This window comes from Eschscholzia californica, unplaced genomic scaffold (assembly GCF_041429995.1).
Source record: "Eschscholzia californica isolate CP2 unplaced genomic scaffold, dmEscCali1.0.p SCAF_1, whole genome shotgun sequence".
NCBI lineage: Eukaryota > Viridiplantae > Streptophyta > Magnoliopsida > Ranunculales > Papaveraceae > Eschscholzia > Eschscholzia californica.
The window spans coordinates 48,881,617-48,900,954 of NW_028238198.1; the positions used below are offsets into that span (position 1 = coordinate 48,881,617).

A 19,338-nucleotide genomic window follows, 5' to 3' on the forward strand; every position below is an offset into this window, starting at 1 on the left:
ACTTTCTCACTCTAAAATGGATTCAAAGACGGTTTTGAAGGTTTCATAGTCGATCTATTCATGGTTGTGATTCGTGGAAAGGAGAAGATGGACTTCAGATAAGGTTCGTACATCAACAACGAAGAACTGGGTTAAAAGAATAAAATCAAACGACGGGAATTGGTTAAGTGATCTCTTCATCAGATTGGTTTTGGTACTTGCATCGTCATCTTACTACTAATTTTCAATTTTATTTGTATAATATTATTCTATGTTGTCGACCTTTAGGGTCTTTAATTCTCGATCTTTAAGACCTCCTTTGTCGACCTTTAGGTTTTTTTTAGTCCGTGTCTGGTCAATTTCTTTCCCTTCATGAGGCACTTTACATTCGAAAGTTGTATGAACTTATCGTATCTAACTCTCATGTAGTTCTCAAAGAAATAACAATTATCATCCATGTAACTTTGTGATTGTATCACTTATGAATGAAACATGATTCCGCTTGGATTCAAAAAAAGAACTTGAATATACTGGTGTTATAGATAGTCTAATGTATTTTATGCCTTGCACTAAATCATAAATAGCCTACGCCGTTAGTGTACTGTGTCAGAGTTGCAAGTAATGCAAAACAAGAGCATTGGAAAGCAATTTCTGAAGTGTTAACTAACTTGAAGGTACACTGGACCACAGTTTATATTAGAAAGGAGACCCCTTAACTGGAAGGATGTAGCAGTGCGCTAGAACATTGAGACAGTCAAAATCTACAACATGATGGAATTTTGACATTGAGTGGCGTTGTGTCACGGAGATCTAAGAAGCATATTGTAATTTATGATTCAACTACGCTATTAGAATCAAGTATACAGGAAGACACAAAAAGGAAGCAAAATGGCTTAGAAATTTATTAAAAGACAACGCTCTTACAACATTGCAAATAAAACCTACAATGGCAAGCCACTATTTAGAACCGACTGAGAACATAGTACACCCATTAACTAAAGGACTTCCTAAACTATTTTGGGATGCAAGTATTTGAATTTTCCCAAGTTGGAAAATGCGCGTTTAAGCCAAAGAAGAAGTAAAGGAATGCTTTTGTAGGAACTAGTCAAAATTCAAAACTTGGGGTAACAAAAGTTGATGTTATATTTGTGTCTGACCACAGTCAACTGATTTTTGAAAACCAGAATAATTTACAATCAGGTTTGTGTCATAACTACATTGAACACGGCTATGGTCAAAATCATGCTGATATCGAAAAAATTAAGAAACAACAAAGCATAGGTAAAATATTTCAATGTTTATCGTTTTACTGTGTTAAGCAATACCCTGATGTAAAAGGAATAACATGACCATGGTTCATGGATTTTTACATGCTTTCTTGCATAGAAAGGGCAAAATATTTGAAAGGTTGAAGTTTGTGTTTAATGCACATGACTTGGAAATGAAAGAACGATTCGAAAACTAAGACTCATATACCTCCAAGGCATGTTATCGTTCATGGGGTGCTTTTCCACTGCTTCAGAATGGACTTCCAAGCAGAGTAGGTTACCTCAGTTGGTCAGAGTGAGCTTCTACTTGGGATAGAGAATGTCGTAGTGGCCTGGGCGGTAGAGCAAGTTGATGAAGGGTTTCACTGGATCAGAATCAGTTTTGACAGTACTCTGGAAATCTTCAACAGCTGGTATGAAATCATGATGATTGACAGTGACACCATTCACGTCACAGGAGCTACGGTCAAGGTACATCACCCGGATGGGCACGCCTAATGCATCGGACAAGGCAGTTATGTGGACATGGTCGCTTTCTTCCCCCATCGGTTCTACTGAGGTCTTGCAAAACTGATACAGTAGCACATTGTATCAAAAAGTCAAAACTAAGAATGTTGGTGTCGGTGTTGCTCGTGTGTTTGTGTTGTACAGAGATAGATAGAGGCGGCAGAGAACTCGAAACAAACATTTAGATGACTAAGGAGACATAAGGCAGATGTCTCTCACAAATCATGGTCTGTTATGTTTATTCACGCGTCTTGAAGATCCAATTATCCAACTAAAAAAAAGCTAATATTGATAAAAACTACTAAAACAAATGTTCTTAAGATTTAATGTAAGGACCATGAATTCGTGCAAGTGGATATTTACTAATCGGTAAAAGTATACTAGAAAGTATAGCAGAGAATGAAGTTGGGTGACACCTAGGTCAGCCCAATAGCATAAACAATATCAAAACCGCAGCTCCCAGAGAGATTTCTAAAGAAAACTGAGTTAGCAAAAGAAAAACACAAGTTGATCAAAAATGTCACAAAAGGAGAAGACGACAAAATATGGTGTCTACATGAGTAAGAAGATATTCAGATTGCAAACTAAAATAGGATCAGCGACCAAAATATTAAGAGAAGTTTTTAAGGTAATATGATGAAAATGATGCTGATGAGTGAGGCCTTGTAATGCCTATTGTTCTGATAACATGAAAAAGATGGAAATCGAACCAAACCTGCTGCACGGTTGTACTTGATAGGCCCAGAATAAATGGTTCAAAAAACTCAGCACGTCTCTTAATTTCACCGGAAGTAACGAACCTGAAGAACATTACAACTGAACAACCAACTTGATTAGGATAACTAAAAATCATGGAGTATTGAAACCGAAGTTGTACTAATCCTCACCATAATCAGATACATACTGATCACGACTCCTTGTGACTAGCTCGTCATGACTGGGAAAAAAAAAATCCGTACTTCAGAAGTTGATCGAAAACCAAATTTTGTCCCTTACCTAAACAAATTTGGAGAAGAATAGATATATAACCTTATGGAGGTCTCATTTCCTTGCAGAACACATTCCAGTTGCTCAAGAAACAACTGAAAATTATGACCAGACAGATAAAACCCAAAAATTAGTGTTACCATCAAAGAAAATAAACACAGGAAATACGATTTCTGCAACTAAATTTTCTACTAATCTAATGCACCAGTTTTCCACACTATTTTATGTATGATCTCATAAATATAGGAACTCCTTCAATATGACGAATAAGATGTATGAAGTACATCTTATATTATCTTCGCACATCTCTACCAGTTAGTGACACAAAGAGGCACGAATAACCAAAAGATTTAACGATAACAGAGAAAAGTTAACACCTCGTATGAAGTACTCCTTATATTCATAAGTCATACGATGTCCTATAAGGGGGACAGCAGCAATCAGAAATTAACCAAGCTTAAACCATTCATACACGGTAGAAGTGGTAGCGATAGAAAAGTAATCTATACAGAACTGCTACGAGTCTCTCGTGCAACTAAAGAACTTCATTCTTCTATAAACAACTTTATTGCTATAATTTTGAGCCCAGTAGAGAAAATACATGGAAAGGCATAAGAGTACAAACTTTTTACTATGAGGAACCTTATAACCTTTTGCCGAGCTTTATTTCAGACTAAAACCAAAACTATGACATCAAACAATTTAACAATAGGCTTTAGTCTTCGAGAAAGGCTTCACACATCTTCTCGTAGTTGAAGATGCATGAAGAACAACACATCACATGTGAACTTTCAATGATATAAAGGTTAGATGTCCAAAACCTTTACATGTGAGTTTCCAATGGTATAAAAATGAATAACATCATGAAAAAAAATTGGAACATGAACATAGATATACCGCAAAAAAATCCTCAAAGGTAAAGTCAGCATATCCCAGGTTCTGGAGAGTTTTTTTGCATTGTTCAACATTTGCTGTAATACGCTCAACCTCCACTTTGTCTTGTGATTTCAAAATATGTTCCTAATTCCGCAACCAAACATTTTCTTTGAGTAACTAAATTCAGCTGAAGTGGTAGATGCTAAAACTACAGTTAGAATCTAATCAAGAATTATGTATTAGGATGATACCAGGTAGGAGAACATAAAACATCGAAAGAAACAGTTCCCATCTCCTCTCGTTCGTCTGATGGCATCATAAGTTTCACCAAGCACCTGCAAACACAGTCAAGGATTACTTGGAAAGATATCTAATCGTGGGCAAAGACAAAGTAACAAAATATAGCCTGTTGCATTGGCCAACCTTTATCTTTTCCTGTAATACAGGGCTGCCAGTCTGATACTCGGCTGCTAATGCTGAAAGAGGTTCCTGCAATGCAGTAAACAAAATTTCTTGGTCTAAACTCGTATTAAAAACGTAAGAAATCACTCATTGCAATATTATGTTACTGTGAAAACAAGCGAAATTTACCAAACCAACTGGCAACTCTTAGTTCAATTGAACAAGAACATAATTTCTTCTCCATTCACCATCAACAAAGATTTGTCGATTCTTCAAACATTTTTACAATAACAATGGTTACTTGATAAACCCATTCTCTAACTCATTTTCTTGGGTAAATCATCAGAGCCAACAGATAGTTAGTTATGTAGTTAATTAGTAACTACATTTAACATTTTTGCCACATTCTTGTAGTGGTAGCATGCCTCTGAAGATCTTAATCAAATTAGCGACTTAGTATTTTCATATTCTACTCCATTTAGTGATCACTCATCAGTAAAATAAATAGTTTTTGCAATTTACAAAGATTAATTGTAACGAGGGATCCTGGTCCAGTGGCACTCATTGGCTTTCTAACCTCACAGGATGTTGAACTTTAGCTTTCTCATTACCATGAAATATAATGAAAGCGAGAGGAGACTTCTTACTTTGTCACCAACATATGGCATTTTATCAGCCTCCTCGGCTTGAATTGCAAGCTGCTGCTCCCTGATCTCCTTATCTCTGAAACCTGACCAGTCACCAGTTGTGACTTCAACACTGGAGGCTTTATTCCCTGTTTCCCCTTCCACAAGCTGCTGCTGCATGATGTCATTATCTCTGAAACCTGACCAGTCACCAGTTGTGACTTCCACACTGGAGGCTTTACACCCTATTTCCTTTTCCACAGGTTTCTCGTCGGGTTGCATCGTCTCTTTCCAAGAAACAGAAATAAAGTACAAAAAGCCTGCTCAAAATATCAATCTGCCCCTACAAAATGAAGCAAATATGTTCAATCATCAATGTCTTGTCTATAGCCACTACAGTTTATCCGGATGGGCTATACCAAACTCGTCGATTTTCAATTTCAAAAAGCAATAAAAAACACTCATAACAGACTAAGCAACATTAAGATACGCCACACGCCTTAGATTAGCAAGAGACACACACAAATAAAAGTCTAAGCAACCTAAGTATTATTTAACCATAATACCACTATGCGACCCCTGCTCTTCTATGGTTGGAATAGTTCCATGCATTTGTAGAAGACCGTGCCTTGTTTCAGACCCATCATTCGTACTGATGATGACCAATTATAAGTTCTAGTGGTCGTTATCTACATATATTCGTTCAATTCAAATACAAAAAAAGGAAGTCTTGTTGGCTGGCAGAAAAATGGTTTGAGTTTCATCATCTCCTAGAAATCGTAAATTAACACTCTCTATGTTGGCCAATTCCATGAAATTTCTTTAGTTCTTATGAATGTGAGTTTGCATTTTACCATCCATCTCCTCCAAGAAAATGAAAACTTCACAACAAGAAAATGAAAACTTCACAACAAGAAAACTACATGAGCCACTATACCAAAAACTTGCCCACGAGCACCACCAAAGTAAATTGAAATTGTAATTCAAAAGTGACCGGCGGCAACCCTATCACTACAGACACCCCAAACACCTTTGTCATCCCACAACACTATCAATGCCACTACTATAACAAAATGAAAATCCTAAGAAAACCTTTCACATGATATATTTCAAAGAACTCTTAAAGATTCAAGATTCGTTTGCCATGCATTAACCTCAACCAAAAGCAATTGAGAAATTAGCGTGCTTCTTCTCACTTCAAAATATTTGGCTCTAAAACAGATAATCGGAAAGAAAAGTAGAACATTCAAGAAGAAGGCGATTCAATATGACACGAAATTTCGAAAAAGAGGGAAATTTCGGTGGAAAGATTCTAAACCCTAGTGGGTTTCTGACGATTTCCTTTTTCAAAACAAGAAATCATTGAGTTGAATAGTAAGATTCGGTATGGAGATCAATAATTTCGAAAGTTCTATAAATACTAACCCATAAGAACTGAAAAACAACATACCTTCTATCATCTGTTAGGGGTGTTCTTCAATCTTTCTTCTAATTTTCTTCTAATGTGTATTAGTTGTTAGTCTTCAATCGCACAGTTTATAGAGAAAATTTAGAGAGAGAGAGAGAGGATTCCTCAAGGTGGTTCCTGACTTAACGAAGAGATTTGGGAAATTTGGGAATATATAGCGAGGGTGTTTGATTTTTTAGCACTTACATTTGATATCACTCAAATGTAAGTGCTATGGCGTTTGTTTTTCATCGATTTTAAGTGCTTGGTTATAATTTTTATATTAAATCTAAATATTATAAAAATGAAAAATTGTCTGTTTTAACCTTATGGTGTGTTTGGATGGTGGAATCATGAATCCGTGGATTCATGAGTCCTTGGGATTCATGATTCCACGGATTCATGAATCCAAGTAATATTTTTTGGCTTGTTTGGCAACTAAGAATCCTATTATTTATTATTATTTGAGTATTTTCTAACGTCTTTAGAAAAATATGAGTTTTGAAAAATATAATGATTTTGAAAAAAAAATAATGATTTTGTAGAAGGAAATATTTTTTGTTGATTTTATGTTTGAAATTTAGGTTCATTAATCCAAAATCCTAGCAAATCCGAGGGGGTAGGGTGGGATTTTGATCCAATACAAATTTTGGAATTAGGAATCCTTAGGATTCAAGAGTCCTAGGATTCTTGGTAGCCAAACAGACCAAGGATTCATGATTCCTACCAAATTCCACTTTTGATAGGAATCCTACTTAGGAATCCTGCAACCAAACACACCATTAGTGTATTTACATGATTAGTGAAGGAAGAGATGTTAAAAATATGTAGGTAAAAGAGAATTGCGGTTTACGAATGCTATGTCAAAAATATTAATTCGTAATAAGTTCGTTAGTTTAGATAAAAGAGAATTGCCGTTTACGAATGCTATGTCAAAAATATTAATCGTAAATAATTAAGAATTATGAAGGTGAAAGAACTTAGTTGTATCATGGAGTTTGAGTGTTCCATGATTAGTGAAGGAAGAGATGTTAAAAAAATGTAGGAGGAAAACTTAGATGAAGGATGAGTGAAGATAGAGAAGAGTCATAGTGGAAGTCATAAAAAGATTTTGTGTTTATCGATTTTTTAAAATTTTCTTCTTAGTTAAAATTATATTGGTAATTACAATATTAGGAGAAGGATATAAATGTCCTTTTTAGTACTTACTTTGTAAGTGCAGAAAAGTAAGCTCCAATTTGGAGCTTACTATTTTGCACTTACTTTGCTACCACTTAGAAGTGATTTTCACTTATTAAGTGAAAAAACAAACGACCTAAAATTGCCGGCCCGCACTTAATAAGTGAAAATCACTTAATAAGTGCAAAAATCAAACACCCTCTAAGCAGGTACATCAAAATTTATATATTTTTCTTTTAAGTCCTCCATATTTCATATTAGCCCCCTTATTTAACAATTCTGATTGATTTTAGACCCCTTCTTTTAGATTAACCCTATAACTAACGGAAATTATTGCAAATTATCCCACTAATTGACAAGGCACCTCACACACCCTCTGCATCGAGCTGGTAATTTCGGATTCTTCTAATATTTTCAATATTAATTACTTCATTTAGCGTTTAAAAACATCGTTATAACTGAAATGTAGCTACACCACAATTTGCCTGTTCTTCTAGTAATACTAGTTTTTCAATATTGAGGGGATCTATTATCTGCCATAGAGGAGGTGGTCGAAAAATTAGTATTACCAGAAGAACAGGCAAATTGTCTCTTAAAGATCAGTTTACTTACATTTTGAAATGTTTGTAAGATGATGAAAAAGTAATTAACTTTGTTTAAGTCATTAAACTATAGCTAAAGCCTTTTACAGAAGCATCTGGGTCATTTGGCAGGGGCGTGGGAGAGGGGGTGCAACCGGTGCCGTCGCACCGGGCCTCCCTCTACCAAGGGGCCCCATTCTTCCTCAGGCTAAAGGTTCGTCATCTACTTATTACAACTGATGTCATAATACAACAGAGCAAATTTAGCAGCTTAGTTGGTGAGTAAGTGGGTCTTGAGCATTAGAGAGCACGGGTTCGAGGCTCTTCAACATGAAACTAACTTTTTTTTTAATTGTTTTATAGGGTTTAATTGTTACGGACCCCTACCACCATACAAAGCCCAATTTTTTTAAAAATTTCATGGTCTTATATATTCTAAAGGCCCCATCCATCTCCCTCTCTCTATTTTTGTTGTTCACTTGTTCCTCTTTGAGTCATCCTAGTTCTCTTATATTTTATCTCCATCTTAGATACTAACTACAATAGAGTTGCATGTCCTCTTCTTCTAAATGCATCTCTTTTCCCTGTCTTCTTATTAATTTCTACTACCAAAAATATTCATTTTAACAAGATTTTCAAAATTGTACTTATTTGCTATAGGAATACTTCTTTAATTCACATTATATGAAGGGCCCCAGATAAATTTTCGCACCGGGCCCCCTAAATCTCGGCCACGCCACTGTCATTTGGCAAGACATCTGCAATGAATGGAAGAAACACAACTCAACCAGGTAGAATATTTGCAATGAATGGAATAAACATTTACAATTCATGATCAATTAGGGTTAATAACTTATCTAAATAAGTAAATGTGTTTGCAGACGAGTGATGGCTTTTGTATGGAAATGATGCTCCAAACTTAAGGTCAGTTGCTATAAAGGTTTTAGCTCAGACGGCATCTTCATCCGGATGCGGGAGAAATTGGAGCACCTTTGGTCTTATCCATAGTCAAATAAGCAATCGTCTTGGTCACTACATAAACATGTGTTTGTGCACTACAACATGCGACTACGACTGAAACACCAAAAAGAAGACTACTTGGATTCAGGTCTGATTGACCTCGCAGATATCTTCTGCTAAAAGGGTGAAGAAGACCCATTATTTGAATGGGTGCGAGAGGTGGGGGAACCTGATATGAATGAGCCAAACAATAGAACAAATTCTCAGATTGCTTCTGAAGTTAGGTTAAATGATGATTCCTATATTAGCACATCACACACCGAAGATGTTAATCGTTTGATGGGCACTAGTTCGTCAAGTACTAATTCACCTTCTAGCTCGACACGGAATAGTGGCAACGGGGATGACATATACAATAACATGAATAGCGAGAGTAACGATGTTGAGGAAGATAATAACGAGAGAAATGAAGGATATGTTCCTTACACAGAGGAACACAACTTTGATCATGTAACGCAAGATAATGATCATGGAGTCTCACAAAGACCAACTGAACCTGTATCGTATTCTCGTAGAAGGAAAAACCAGTTGGCTGAAATGAATGACTCAGGTACTTCTTCTTGGGGCAATAGTGTTAACAATGTTATAGATACTCTCAATAGTATGGGTATCGACGATAGCTCTTATGGTTACGATAGTTCATCTGCATCATTTGGACATAACTAGCCAAGTGATATTTCTTGGAGCAATAGTGATGATGAACGACAATCAATGTTTCTTCCCCAACAACCAAGTTTTGTTGTATACGATCAATATCCCCTAGTAGACCACTACGCGATATTCGTTAGGAGCAATACATTACATACATTGAACAATATCGGAATTGGTTTCGAAATAGAATGTCATGGGCAGAATATTGCAATGCAATTGGAAATCAATCTAATATACATCCAAACCAAGACGGTGTTGACGGGGTAGGAGATCATTTTGTTATTAATGTCTAATGTAACAGAATGGAAGTAATTTACAATTCTATCTTAATAAACTATTGTTTGAGTGAAGATTGCATCTTTTTATGCTTAATTATGGTTAAAGAGACTTGTAATGCACAATTGCATCATATTTCTATTATTCCGCAAAATTGTAAAATTTCTACGCAGACCGAAACGTTTCCACTTTTGGACCGACCGAAATTTCCACCGAAACCAAAATTTCATTCCTTGTCTATATGGTTCTTGTAACAAACAAACGAAATAAACTAAGGAACTAATTGAAGCTACTGTGAAATTCAACATAGAAGTTTACTCTTTCTTCTTTCTTGTTCTGTACTCCGTCTTCTTCGATCTGGTCAGAAACTAGTGTTGAGTCTGGTTAGGGTTCATGTTTGCATTTCTTGTCATCTCGAATTTAAGTACGGATAGCGTGCGAAGTTGGAAAATTATATATGCACTCGCCCATTTTTCTTGGTCAATTTAACCACTTTGGCAATATAAGTCAAACTAACAAAATGTTTGAAATCTTGGAACAATATGGAATAATTTCATTAAGACTCCCATCAACCACATTATATCCTACTACTTCAAACTATTTTGACCGTATGAACATCCAAATCACATCTTTATTTTTTTTATATCATATTCTAGTTGTCGAAGTTTTTGGTTGGAGTTTTAATATTATAAACTATTAAAAAAATCCATTCTTATTTTATTCCAGATATATTATGAACACAAAAAATCACTTGCTCAAAAGGTATATATATACATTTCATAATCTTCATTTCGAGTCTTCTCAATGTAAGTGCCGTAATTGGTGTTTAAGTAGTTAAAAAAAAAAAAAAAAAAAAAAAAAAAAAAAAAAAAAAAAAAAACCTCAATTCTTATTTTATTCCAGATAAAACTATAAATATAAAAGGATCACTTGCCCAAAAGAAATAAATACATTTCATAATCTTCATTTCGAATTTTTTTTAACGTAAGTGGTGATTTAGTTATAAAGCAAGAGAAAATTTCGTGAAGGTAACTTACGAAACATACCAGTCTGACAACTACCAAACTCATTGATCTGAAGCTTCCCATGGATAAGAGATCATATCAGTGGGCTACACATCCATATGTCGTAGAACCTATCGGCGAATTTCTCACATATTGGTTAATAACCATGTCAGCTTGTTACCTACGACCTTTGCCATTGATTAACTACTCTTTGTTTTTTTCTGAAATCATGTAGAATGGTCACTTTTCAAGTATTGCAGATGCTCAGGTTTTCTTCGACGGTATCTAGGGACTTTGATGGTACCGTTGGTGAAGTATTTAGTTGAGAAGGTCAATAAGTTCATCAACATGGAGATTCATAAGTTCCTCGATCTAAATGCTTTAGTTTGTTAAACCGTGAGACTGTATTAGTTAATTTAGTGTGAATAACAAATGTAGACGTTTTTTATTTTACTTTTTTTTTCTATTATGAAGGTTATATTTACAATTTTTCAACAAAAAAAGGTGATATATACAAAATGTTGTACAATTAACAAATGAATATGAATAAAAAGTAAGTGGATGAGGGTAAAGATTGATTCGGATCGTGAGTGCGAATAAGCGTGGGCGAAAACTTCACAACAAGAAAACGAAAACTTAAGAACAAGAAAACTACATGAGCGGCTATACCACAAACTGCCCACCACCACCAAAGTAAATTGAAATTATAATTCAAAAGTGACCAGCGAAAACACTATCACTACAGATACCACAAACACCTTTGTCATCCAACAACACTATCAATGCCTAGGGTTGGGAATTTGGTCCGAAAACCCGGATCCGCCCGTGTCCGCCCACGTCCGCAAAGGACCGGGACCGCCCGTGACCGAATCGGGCAAGACCCGTCCGACCGAGAAGGCTTTAGCGGACGGTCACGGACAAAAGGGCCTACCCGGAGGTCCGCCCGTGACCGACCGCTTAAGTGAAGGCCCGTCCGCCCGTCCGGATTACCCGCCTCTAGCCCGAAAGATTACTGACCCTTAGATTTCTTAGGGTTATATTTGAGCCTTTAGATTTGCAAGTGACTTATATATAAATACAAAACAAAACCTAAAATCATTTTACCCTTCTCCTGGCCACTTCTCTTCTCATTCCCAAATTCCTCAATGTAGGTATGACTGCTGAGACACATGTTTGAAGAACCCTAAATCTCTAACCTTTAGTCTCCAACTTTTCAACTTATCTTCAAGATTTCAACCCTCAAGGCTTCAACCGTTCGATCAACTCGGTAAGATATACTCATCTTCTCTTTCTTTTTGTTCGATCTACTCATCTTCTTCATCTTTTTGTTTGATCGACTCATCTTCTCTTTTTTCTGTTCGATCTATTCATCTTTTTTTTTTTTTTCGATCTACTCATCTTCAGATCTAAACTCGGTAAGAGATTTTCTTCTCTGTTTGTTTCTATTTTAACTTTGAATCTTTATTATTTTATCTGTTTAAATCATTATTATTATTTTGTTCAAGTCATTCTTACTTGATTTTTTTTTTTGTTTTTCAGGATACAACAACATTACTGTCATTATCTTTTGCAACATACTGTCATTTTTATGACTTTCTTGATTTGAATATTAACTTTTGTAATTTTTGAATTCATTTAGAGATTAAGTTCTAATCTTATAACTATAATTATGTAAATTTGTTACTTTAGTAAATTTTGAATTTTGGCATTTGTTTAGGTATTTTAACACTATACCCGACGCCCGACCGACCGGTGCCCGGCATGTCCGGTTGGATAAAACGGACACGGGCGGACATTTTGAGGAAAAATTTCCGGTTAGTCCGTCCGTTTAGTCCGCCAGCCCGAGTGGTCATCGCGGAGTTTTGTCCGTTCCGCCCGGACCGGGAGCAAGTCTGCCCGCGGACTGCCCGTCCGGACCGATTCCCAACCCTATCAATGCCACTGCTATAATCTCCATCACCATGATTTCAGATAAAGACTATTATCTATAACAAATGAAGATCTTAAGAAAACCTTTCACATGATATATTTCAAAGAACTCTTAAACATCCAAGATTTGTTGGCCTTGCATTAACCTCAACCAAAAGCAATTGAGAAATTAGTGTGTTTCTTTTAACTTCAAAATATTTGACTCTGATGGAATAACCGCTTTCTCTCTTTTCTCGCTCTCTTAAGCTACTTTACAGATCTTAGTGTTTGCTGGAGGAGGGATCCTTCCTCCGGATTTTCCTCTTTGTTGTTTATGTTATATCTATAATAAGTATTTAGAGTGTAGGTTTTAGATTCTTCCTCTTCTTCTTGTTCTTCTCTCTCTAACATGGATCACATATGCATTTCTTAAAGTTACAAAAATTAAATTTGATGGAAGATTTAATCAACTTGTTGGTGATGTTATATGTTTAAGGAATGGAAATATGGATAAAGATGTTAGTGAGAAAAGGAGATTCAATATCACCGAATTCTACGATGAGCAATTCAAGAAGATTGCAGATGAAATTACTAGTCTAGAGAAAAGAACGATCAAGATTTCACTTTTACTAGTATCATATTAGTATTGTAATTTTCTTTTTGTCGACCTTTAGGGTCTTCAATTATCGATCTATAGAATATTTTGTCGACCTTTAGGGTCTTTAATTCTCGATCTATAGGATCTTTGTGTATGTGTCTAGTCAATTTATTTCCCTTCATGAGGCACTTTACATTTGAAGGTTTGTAACTCTCATGTAGTTCTCAAAGAAATAAGAATTATCATCCATGTAACATGTGATTGAATCACTTACGAATGAAATATGATTTCGATTGGTTAAAAAAAAAACACAATTGGCTCTGACACATATAATCGGAAAGAAAAGTAGAACATTTAAAAAGAAGGCGATTGAATCCAACAAAGAACACATCTACTAATTAGTTCTTGTAACAAACAAACGAAATAAACTAACGAACTAATTGAAGTTATTGTGAAATTTCAAGATAGAAGTGATTTTAATATGAAGTTTACTTACTCAGAGAATTTGACTTTATCGTCGTCCTTTTAGATGAATTCTAACTACTCGAGAGTTCAACAAATTGTCGTCGATGTTAATCCTTCTTCTTTCTTGTTCTTTACTTCATCTTCTTCGATCTAGTCGGAAACTAGTGTTGAATCTAGTTAGGGTTCATGTTTGCATTTTCTATCATCTGGAATTTAAGTACGAGTAGCGTGCGAAGTTAGAAAATTATATATACACTTACCCATTTTTCTTCTTCATTTGACTTGGTCAAGTTAACCACTTTGGCAACATATAAAATGATTATTTGGGTATAAAAACATTTCATAATAACTAAAAATGCCCCCATCTTTTACTATTAGTCATTTTCTATCATAATATTGAGGCTAATTAGAGGTTAAGTTTAAAATAATTTGGTTAATTATTAATCAGGTCAAAACTTTAAAAATAACTTATTATTATTCTAATAATACGCTTCTTGGTAAAAGATGATCTCTCTCTCTCTACCTTAGTCGGCTGAAATCGATGGAGACCCTAGGGCTCTCGATTTTGATTTTGGAGCTGAGGAGACTATGAGAAGATGATGATTTGAAGTCGTTGTTCTTCCTTCACTGGTTCATATGCTGTTCTAAGTCTTCTACTTCTATTAGTGTTCGTTTTATACAAAGAATAAGGGTTTTTTGGAGTGTCGAAGTTCTGTATTCGTTTCAGTCCTTGTTCGTCAATTATTCACCTTCGTTTCACTTTCATCAACTTTACTGTAAGTCAGTTTTCTTCATCTTTAACCTAGCTTTTATTAATTTAATCGATTTTCATGTATGTTGTTATGTTCTCAGTTTATTATTTCTATATAATTGATGAATCTTCAAACATAAATCTAAATTCGAAATTTGATATTATTATAGCTTTATGTTTTGTGTTTTAATGATCTTCATACATGGTTATTTGGTTCTGAAGAATGAGAACAAATTTCTGATGAATTGTTCTACAAACTGTGTTTGAAAAATTGGGTATTTTTGTATTTGCAGCATTCTTAATAGATATTTTTTAATGTTTAGGAAATGGATATAATTGAGTCATCTAGTGCATCATCATGTTTTACTCAAGTTTGTTCTTCATCTAAGTTTTTCCAACATCCTCTCCAATCTGAATCTCGGGGATCTGTTTTTGCTGGTGTTGGTAAGAAGTTTGAAGGAGGTACTAATTAATTTAGGTTTGCATTGAATAGGTATTCCATCAAATTTGATTTTGGTTATCGAGTGAAGAGGAACCATGCTCATCAGGTAGTAGCAGTATGTTCGGTTGACGGTTGTGGGTGGAAGGTTCATGGTTGTTCAAAGTTTGGTATTTCATCGTTATTTTATTTGAAGAAATATGTTCCTGGGCGCACTTGTGGTAGGGTTTTACTGATATAAGCAAGCATTACATTCGAATGTTGTATCTAATTTGATAGAAAGTGAAGGTTGACCTGAAAAAGCAAAATAGATCTATTATTACGTCTTTTCAATCAGATTATGGTATTAAACTTCCGTACCATATTATTTACAAGGCAAATCCAAGAGCGTTTGATTCTGCATTCGGTGATGAAGAATCTGGTTTTACTAAACTTGATTGGTATATGAAGTCCATTCTGAAGTGGAATCCTGGTAGTTATGTGCAGCTACAACTTGATATGAAGACTTATCATATCGAAATGGTTTTTATAGCATATGAAGTTTGTATTCATGACTTGAAGGATTGCAGGCCTGTTATTTGGATTGAGGGGATGCATCTTAAATCCAAATATATGGGGACTTTGCTAACAGCTTCTGTAAAAAATGGTAATGAAGGTATGCCTTTTTAAGTTATTGACAGGGGCGGCCCGGGCCCAAAGCAGCTGCTTTGGGCCCCAACCTACGGGAGGGCCTCTACTGGGGTTGTATTATTGTTGTACGACTAATTATTTTTTATAATCTAAGCTATAGCTTATTGGTTAAGAACAAGATTTATATGATGAAGGTCGGGGTTCGAATTCTCTTTCAAGCAACAAGAAGTTTCTGATGTTTAATTTTTTAATTATATTTTAAAGGCCCTGTTTAATTTTTTACTTATATTTTAAAGGCCCCTATTTTCGATTTGGCTTTGGACCTCAAAATTAATTGGGCCGGCCCTAGTTATTGATTTTATATAGTATTGTGTTAGTAATAGTTTTTTGTTTAACCAATCTTCTAGTTGTAATTTTGTATGTAACTACATTAGTTTGCTATCTTTTCAGGATGTTTTACTATTGTTTTAGTTGTTGTTAGTGTTGAAAATAACTCAAATTGGAGTTGGTTTTGGAGAATTTGACTCGTGTTGTTGATCGAAGTCGTACTTATACTATCATGTCTGATCGTCATGCTAGTATTATTAAAGGAGTTAGAGATGTTTTTCCATATGCACACCATAGCTGTGTGTGGCATATATGGAAAAACTTAATAAATGTTATTGGTTATGGTTCTCAAAAAGCTGATAATATATTGAGTCTTTATTATATCGGTCTGCTCGTGCATTGACTAAGGAGGACTTCTTGGTTCATTTTAAAGAGATGGAAATAGTCGGTGGTAAACGGTTAACTGATTTATTTAAGAATTGTCTAGCTGAAAAATGGACAAATTGTTACTTTTTGGGTAAAAGGTACGGTGAAGTTTGTTCATTACTATGTGAGAGTTACAATTCATGGATTAGGGGGAAAGGGGTATGTCTACAATCTTAGCGTTGGAAACGATTCGTATTCGAATGATAGAAATGATGCAAACCAGATTAGAAGTAGCTGAAAAGTGGAGGAGTGTGTTGTGTCTGGAGATTGATAAAATAATAATAGAACGGCATAAGTTTGCTTGTACATGGAAGGTTGTTAAGTCATCGAAGTTTGTACATAAAATATTTTCTACACCAACTCAGTTATTTGATTTGAATTCATTATTATGTTCTTGTTTGAAATGAAAAGTTGAGTGTATCCTATGTGAGCATGTTGTTATTGCTATCAAGTATGATGGACGACCAATCGCTGAATTTGTTGAACCATATGTTACGACCGAGAGCTTTAAGAATACATATGCACATAATATTATCCCCATCCGAAATGGTGATGAACCAAAAGAGTTTGCAACTAATGAGACAATCATTAAACCGCCATCAAATAATAGACCACCTGGTAGGTCAAGGAATATGAGAATTGAAAGTGTGGACGTTGTGGCAAATTATTGCACCACAACAAGAGAACATGTGCAGCAATATTTAGTTTAGATTAATTTTGACATTTTCATTTCTTTATTGTTACTCGATAAAGGATTATTTGACATTTGAATATGTTTTTTTTTTTGTTAAATGTATACAAAGGTACTGTTTGTAGAAAACTGTTGTAGGTATCCACTTTTTATGTGACTGTGTTATGGAAACAAGTGTTTGCAACAATGTGTGTTGCAAACAATGAATTATGCAAACAATATGTTGCAAACAGGTGGCTGCGTAAACATTTTTGAAAAGTTATGTTTGCATAATTGTGTTATGTTTGCATAATTGTGTTATGTTTACATAAATTTTGATGGGGGTTCGGCGGCGTAGTCCCCGATTTTTTTGACTTAATAAGCTAAATTTTAATTTTAATTTTGGTTTTGTGGTGTTATATATTCAATCCAACCGCTCAAATGTGAAGAATTACATTATTCATTGATAGTGATTTGTGCTCCACTTTATATTAGATTAAGACATAAAGAACTTTACTCTAGTCAGTTCTGGTGTTAACCACTTAGGTATATATAGATCATGGATTTGTGAAGGAGGTTTTATTTGTGTATAGGTCTTAGGTCTACACCGCAACACCATAACACCATAACTAATACAAGTTAGTTTAACCACACTATGGAGTTTTCGAAGACAACACTAAGGAACTTCTATTTTAGAAGTGTTTCCCGTGAAATTTATGTAGGATGGATATTTGTGAATCTAAGGAAGTGTTAGGATGAGTTAGGGAATCTTCAACATGATAACCGATAAACCTAGAAGTCCATATGTGGTAATTGATGAAATCGCATATGGAGTTTGCATGTCTGCAAACTCGGCTTGCACATTTTTTTCTGCAAACCTTGTTTGCAATTTTTATTCTGCAAACACTGAGTTGCAAAGTATAATACTAATTGTTCCTGCTAAAGAGTATTTCTATACCAGTCAAAATAAGATAACATACATCCCGATCATCATTTAATCGAAACTATCAAAATCAAATTGCATGATTTCATGATTCAAATGTTAAACTATCAAGCAGTTTTAATCTTCACTAATGGTTCCCTCAACCCAAGATTTGTTGGTAGAATCACTCAAAACGGAAGTTGCGACTTCAACTCTCTTTCTTGATGCCTTCTCTTTCATATCTTCAGGTCAGTCTAAATTAAACGATAGATAATCTCATTTTGTGATTGTATCAGCATATAGCAGCACATACATCGCACAATTAATCCTACATTACGTGACGCCCCGTGTTCCGAATCACGGTTTGCCCGGGAGATAAGATTCCCCTTTCCTTAAAACAGAAAAAGACGCCCCCTTCTTCCTGAGTATTACCGATAAATATTAATTTATTTATATGTTTATATGTTGGGTTTCATATGTATATAATTTTTTATTATATGTTATATGAGACCAAAAAGAAAAATGGCAAGCGAAATTGTATGTATATCAATGGAGAAATAATGATGTGGAAAACAAGACAGGGATTCTCTACGATGACACTGTATACCAATTGAAAGGGATGTAGCGCAGCTTGGTAGCGCATTTGTTTTGGGTACAAAATGTCACGGGTTCAAATCCTGTCATCAGCAGTTTATAAAAGAAACTCAGTCTAGTTCTCACTCAAACCAGTTTCACATATAAACCCACGCCAAAACTCTCATCACGGGTTACAAAACAAGAATAAACACAACGGAAAATCAAATATAGTTTAAACCTTTTGAAAATATGTTCTGAAAGCGTGTAACGCAAAATAGTTTTCATACAACGAAAGGTAGGAAGTTTTAACAGAGTCTCCTCTGCAAATTGAACTAATCAAACTTGAAAAACCTGTCAAACATTCATACATTTTTCATAAACAGCAACATATCAATATCATCAAATTGAAAGTGATAGTGTGCGTACTATTTACACGTGAACAATCACAAACAAGTGAGGGAATGATCCTAACTATTCTAGATGTTATATATAAAATATTAACGTGTGATAAAATCGTAAGTTGAAAATTGCTAGTCCTCGAGCAAAACAGAAAAATAAAACTAAGCCCAGTTCACCACTTTCGTAGGGAACCACGATTGCACTTAGCTCGTGCAACAAGCCGTTAAACCTCTAGGTTACCCTAGAGGACGAGTTTTGTCTCGTGAGGGTTTGTAGTGAATATACCCACAAAATTCAAAAATTTCAAAAATGCAGAAGGGTCTAAATGTGACATGGACTAAAAATGTTTACCCGGTAGATTTTCGGAAGTTAATAGAAATGAAATCCAAGTCAATCAAACCATGCAAATGATGAAAATCCCTTC

General features: G+C 35.0%; 1 protein-coding gene across 2 annotated transcripts; it reads right to left on the reverse strand.

The window, feature by feature from the left end:
* Nucleotides 1-1,257: 1,257 nt before the first annotated feature.
* Nucleotides 1,258-6,345, reverse strand: LOC147567322 (ubiquitin thioesterase otubain-like protein). Of its 2 annotated transcripts, none has more exons than XM_086653953.1 (9): nt 6,096-6,345; nt 4,667-4,982; nt 4,041-4,106; nt 3,869-3,952; nt 3,639-3,761; nt 2,784-2,836; nt 2,642-2,691; nt 2,470-2,570; nt 1,258-1,817 (listed from the first exon to the last, which is right to left on the reverse strand). In XM_086653953.1, exons 2-9 carry the CDS (start codon nt 4,925-4,927, stop codon nt 1,551-1,553), a joined length of 1,005 nt encoding a protein of 334 aa, XP_086510079.1. In that variant the 5' UTR covers nt 4,928-4,982; nt 6,096-6,345; the 3' UTR covers nt 1,258-1,550. The 2 variants fall into 2 exon arrangements, with proteins under 2 accessions (XP_086510079.1, XP_086510078.1); XM_086653952.1 differs by having other exon boundaries at nt 4,667-4,988.
* Between the last annotated feature and the right edge of the window lie 12,993 nt (nt 6,346-19,338).

Excerpts from the sequence above, each read along its gene's own strand:
- LOC147567322 (XM_086653953.1), bottom strand. The coding sequence starts at position 4,927 with ATGCAACCCGACGAGAAACCTGTGGAAAAGGAAATAGGGTGTAAAGCC. Across the intron at positions 4,107-4,666 it reads TGCCATATGTTGGTGACAAA|GAACCTCTTTCAGCATTAGC; the intron begins GTAAGAAGTCTC and ends ACTGCATTGCAG. Across the intron at positions 1,818-2,469 it reads CAAGTACAACCGTGCAGCAG|TTTTGCAAGACCTCAGTAGA; the intron begins GTTTGGTTCGAT and ends CTACTGTATCAG.